This window comes from Nannobrachium achirus (genome assembly GCF_963921795.1).
Source record: "Nannobrachium achirus genome assembly, chromosome: 16".
Classification (NCBI taxonomy): domain Eukaryota; kingdom Metazoa; phylum Chordata; class Actinopteri; order Myctophiformes; family Myctophidae; genus Nannobrachium; species Nannobrachium achirus.
Window position 1 is genome coordinate 28,335,806 of NC_137823.1, and position 5,262 is coordinate 28,341,067.

Below are 5,262 nucleotides of genomic sequence, written 5' to 3' on the forward strand. Positions count from 1 at the left end.
GCTCATTAAGCTCTCACTGACAAGCAGCACATATGCACGTTGCTGCGCGGCTGTGCTTGCGTGATTGACGTGTAGATTTCCAGTCGCAGGGAGGTGCACATTCGTAGAGGTGCTGCCACAATTTGTGATTTTCTTTTGTCTATCAATGATTTTCCTCTCTCTCTCTCTCTCTCTCTCTCTCTCTCTCTCTGCGCTGCTGCTACACATTCCCACATACAGTGATGGGCAGTAACGAGCTAGAAGTAGCGACGCTACGCAGTTTGACTATATTTCTCAGTAACGTCACGGTAGCTTCGCTCCTTTTGAACCAAATAGCTTTTTCTAGCATTTTTGTTTTTGATTTCATAGAATGCTTCATGTCTTGTTTGACAGCATCAATGTAAATTCAGCTTACACGGCATAGGGAGAAATTACACTAAATTCAGCTTTTTTGTTTTTGTTTTAGCTACGTCCAAGTAGTGACGTAGTGGCCAGAAGCTCTACATGTTAAAAAGGGGAAATTCCAAGAGGATTGGTTGGTTTAGAAATTGCGAATCACGAATGGGTAAGGTTTCCATCTGTTTGTGTTAAATATGCCAAAATATGGATTGTTACACCGACGTCATCAATATGACATCACTTTTCCCAAATATGACGATGAGTCCCATTCTTTCTCAGACCTTAAAATGTCATCTCTCCGCACACCCGGTCAACATTAAGGTTTTTGACATGCCTCTGCTTAATATTCAGGACATACTGCTTAGGGCAGAAAAGCCTCTCTTCTGGGTCGGAGCCTTCACCGTGGCCTCCCTGGTGTTATGGCTGATCTACAAATTGATCTCAGGCTTCAGGATCTGGGTCTTGGGGAATGGGCAGCTTCTCACCCCAAAGTTGGGGAAATGGGCAGTTGTGACGGGAGCCACGGATGGAATCGGGAAGTCCTACGCAGAGGAGCTGGCCCGTCGGGGATTCGCTGTGACGCTGATCAGCCGCTCCCAGGAAAGGTTGGACGACGTGGCCAGGGCTCTCGAAGAACAGTTCAAGGTCGAGACAAAGACCATCGCGGTAGACTTTGGCGGGACAGACATCTACGGCAAAATTGAAGCCGGGTTGGCTGGCTTGGAGGTCGGCGTTTTGGTCAACAACGTCGGCGTGTCCTACCCACATCCCGAGTACTATCACCACATCCCGGATTTGGACCGTTTCATCACAAACATGATCAACGTCAACGTGGCCTCGGTGTGCCAGATGACGCGCTTGGTGCTTCCCAGGATGATCGAGAGGTCCAAAGGAGTCATTCTCAACATGTCCTCGGCCACTGGCATGTACCCCGTCCCTCTGTTGAGCCTCTACTCTGCCACAAAGGCCTTTGTGGATTTCTTCTCTCGCGGCCTGCAGGAGGAGTACAGAGATAAAGGCATAATTGTCCAGAGCGTTCTCCCTTTCTTCGTGGCCACCAAGATGACGGGGATCAGGAAGCCCACCCTGGACAAGCCCACCCCGGGGCGGTACGTAGCGGCCCAGCTGGCCACCGTGGGCCTGCAGAGCCAGACCAACGGGTACTTCCCTCACGCCGTGATGGGCTGGGTGTCCACCAGGCTGGTTCCCAGCAGCGTTGTCATCGTCCTGGCAGCCAAGCTGAACCGCCTGCAGCGCAGCCGCTACCTCAACAAGATGATAGCCAGAGCACAGCAGGCCGAAGGCCTGAAGACAGAATGAGAGACTATAGTCAATTAGCCAACTATCAAAACCACTATCCGACATCAAAAACATTCACTTGTGTGGAATCCTGGAATCGGTATGGCTACAACGTGGATGTCAGCCATCACTGGTTTCATGTGACCGGTCTGTTTCAGTCATCTAACATCAAACCTCAATCATCTACGATGCCCAAATTGAGACGTAATTTGACCACGGACCCCAATATGAAAATGTTTTGTGCCAGGGACTGCCAGAAGAGAGGATATAACAAATTAAATAATAATAATAATCTAAACTAGAAATACTGTTCCTACGAAACAGTGTGGGCTTGCATGTAACACCAGGTATGGGCACAAAGATCTACCCTTTGGCTGCAACTCATTGGCTAAGGGCCCTGCCTTTGTACTGTCGAGGAGAACTTGACTGACACACTGCCTTTGTACTGTCGAGGAGAACTTGACTAAATTGACGTAATATGGTTACGTCATTTTTGAGGAGAACTTGATAGATAAATAATGAAGATAACATAGTGAGCCCACAGTTATTACAATTTCCTTTTTTTTTGAATAATCAAGTTCGAAGCAGTCGCACACTTTGAGCTTGTAGATCTACTGGTATTGAATGGCCAACATATAAACTAGAACTGCATTGTCGACGTGCACAGGTAGGCCACGTATGGCCTACTTGTGCGCCAGCAGAGCGCGCCATTAGGTGCGCTCACCACTGGCATCACCACTGGCGAGGCCAGTGACATCACCACTGGCATGTAACACTGCTAAGGTAGTAGCTAATGGGGATCCAAATAAACAACAATCACCAGGAATGCTGGTCCCTTATTGGCTGTTAATCATGACGTTGCCAGAAATGCTGGTCCCTGATTGGCCTGTAAGCCAATCAGGGACTTAAACAAAGAAGGACACTGACATATATACGCATCCGAACGCAGTACTGGCGCAAGTAATGAATACAAATGATTATGAGGCTACTTCAAGGGGTCCTTTTGCCTGGACCCCTTGAACCCCTCCAAGGACCCCTGGAGACCCCAGACCCCACTTTGAGAAACAATGAACTATGAAGTATGACTCCACATTTTTTAAGCCTGTTCTGAGCCCTTGAATGTCAGAGCCCCTGACATCCATTATAAATGTGGGAATACATGTGGAGATAGTCTACTGGCAGCATGCAAGGTTTGCACAGGTTTGGCACTTATCAGTCCAGCGGCTCGTGAGATTAGCTCCAGGCACTCCGGTAACAAGACACAACTCATACGATTAGCCTCTTGCAGAGACAAGTTGTAAAGATGATGTGAATAAATAAAATGTAATATTCAGACGCACATACAAACCTGTGCTTAATTTCCTGATTAAATAAGAACATTAAATACCACATCGCACCAGGAGCAATCCATAGGAATTGCACATAGGGCAAAGTAATCACCAAAGCTCATTATATATATAATATATATATATATATATAAATTGACAGTCACACAACAGCTATAACACAAACATAATAACAGTCCTCCAGACATTCATTAAGTCCAGTGCTTTTTCTTCTCTATAAACCATTACATTTTCTCACCAAATGAGGCCTTCAATACAATATAACACAATCACAACAAAACTCCTTTATGGTATGCTAAACTATACAACAAATAAACATACAGTATGTGCCAAAAGTAACCAATATTCATTGCAGAAATAAAAACATATGCAGTCACTCCAGGTCAACAGCAACTTCAAGTTATTACAGTGACACTAGACTGTGACAAAGTAAACTCAACTCAGTCAGAGAAGATGCTATCCTACCGGCTTTGAACAGGATGGACATTAGACTACATAGCAAAATGATATGCAAAGCAAGAAATTGAGTCAGCTCAATTTTTGCCCAGTTTTGCCCAAAGCTACGGGAAAATGTGTCTTCTAGTTAACTTTCTACAGCATCATTCATTTTTTTCTCCTTTTTTTTGTGCACGCTGGCGGCTTTGAATACATCCCATCCGTTTAAAACATTTTGCTGCGCCTTCTTCAAGGGCCTTTTTCTGGCCTTTTTTTGGGTTGGTGTCCATTGATAATAATAATAACATATTGCTACTTGCCAATATACTGTGTTTTGCTGCTGTGCCAGAGGTCTGCTGCTCACACATCTCCTCACAGACCATGTTGGTTCTGTTTATACAACAGCGCTGGCTTTGGGCCAGGTGGAAAGAAAAGTTGTGATTCCTCGGAAAACTACTTACCGACATTTTGACCAATCGCCATTTGTGACAAACTGTGCCTATGTTCCTTGAAAGCGGGCAGGTTCTCTGCCAGGTATCAACTACATCAGCGATTATTACACAGTAGGGATGGGACGATATGAAAATTTCATATCACGATTATTGTGACAAAAGAAATCGCGATTTACGATATTATCACGATAATCAAAATCCATTATCCTGGGGTGGAACATTTGCCAAAAAATTGCCGATCTACAAGCTCACAAGGCGTCACGTTGTGACGCGTTGTGAGCTTGTAGATCGGCAATTGTTTGGCAAAGACATTTGATAGAGAGTGAAAAAAAGACAGTATCAAGGACGTATATTATAAGTAGAGTTTAAGTGGTACCGGATATGCAGCTCAGCAAAGAAAAGGTGAATTGATCCCAGTGCATGACGGAGGACGATATCACGATAAATTAAATCTCCACAATACGATTATCGTGGGTGTTTTTTATCACGATAAACAATAATATTGTGTATCTTCCCATCCCTATTACACAGGCAGGTCATCTGGAAGATGGCCTGGCTGCTTGTGTGAACAATTAACAATCCGGGCTTTGACCGAAAGGATGCCACAACATAGTCTTTCTTGATTTGCCAATACATGACCCAAGTTTGTGAACATTGTCATTCAAAGATTTTTCACTCCTGCCTTAACTTTAGCCATGGTTTCCAGGAGGCTTCGTAAGCTCATTATCTTTAAGGGGGGTATAGCTTCAGTGTTTGCCACCATCTTGGCTGTTGTTGGCTCAGACATCTTGAGTGTTTTTAGTTGGCTCAAGTGTAAAATAACTTTTTGAGACAAAAACTAAATATGAAATATTTTACACCAGATGGCACTGCACATAATGATTGACCAAAGACTTGCTCGAAGTATATGCACGGACTATTACATTTTTGGCTCAGAATCTCTCAAGCCGGAACAATCAAAATGTCTGGGCATTAGAAGAAAGGGGGGATATTAATGTATCCCAGCATGAAAAAGTTCTTCTTCCGCATCTCATACAGTACGTATACGTAGGCCTATATACTGTATAAGTATACCCCCCTAGGATCCTAATTAAGCTGTTCATCAGTGCATTTCATAATGCTTCAGTCATTATTGCTGTTATCTTCTCAACAATCGATTGGACAGGCTGCCGTGGAGAGACCACCGACCACCCGTCCCACCTCTGACACATCTGTGGTCCGTCGGGAAGGATTATGGGAGCTAATTGATATTAGTTTTCTGTCCGGTTGGAGCGGAAACAAAAGACCCCGCTAACGCTTTCATCATCATCATGTAAATCACGCAGTTGTTTTTAATTTCAGTAAAAGCAATG

The 5,262-nt window shown here is 44.4% G+C and overlaps 1 protein-coding gene across 1 annotated transcript; it reads left to right on the plus strand.

Moving 5' to 3' along the window:
- Nucleotides 1-708: 708 nt before the first annotated feature.
- On the plus strand, nt 709-1,698 carry LOC308300944 (very-long-chain 3-oxoacyl-CoA reductase-A-like; the record flags this gene model as incomplete). The annotated part of the gene is made up of 1 exon (XM_080744842.1): nt 709-1,698. The coding sequence occupies one exon, from the start codon at nt 709-711 to the stop codon at nt 1,696-1,698; it is 990 nt and encodes a 329-aa protein (XP_080600968.1).
- Nucleotides 1,699-5,262: the final 3,564 nt, after the last annotated feature.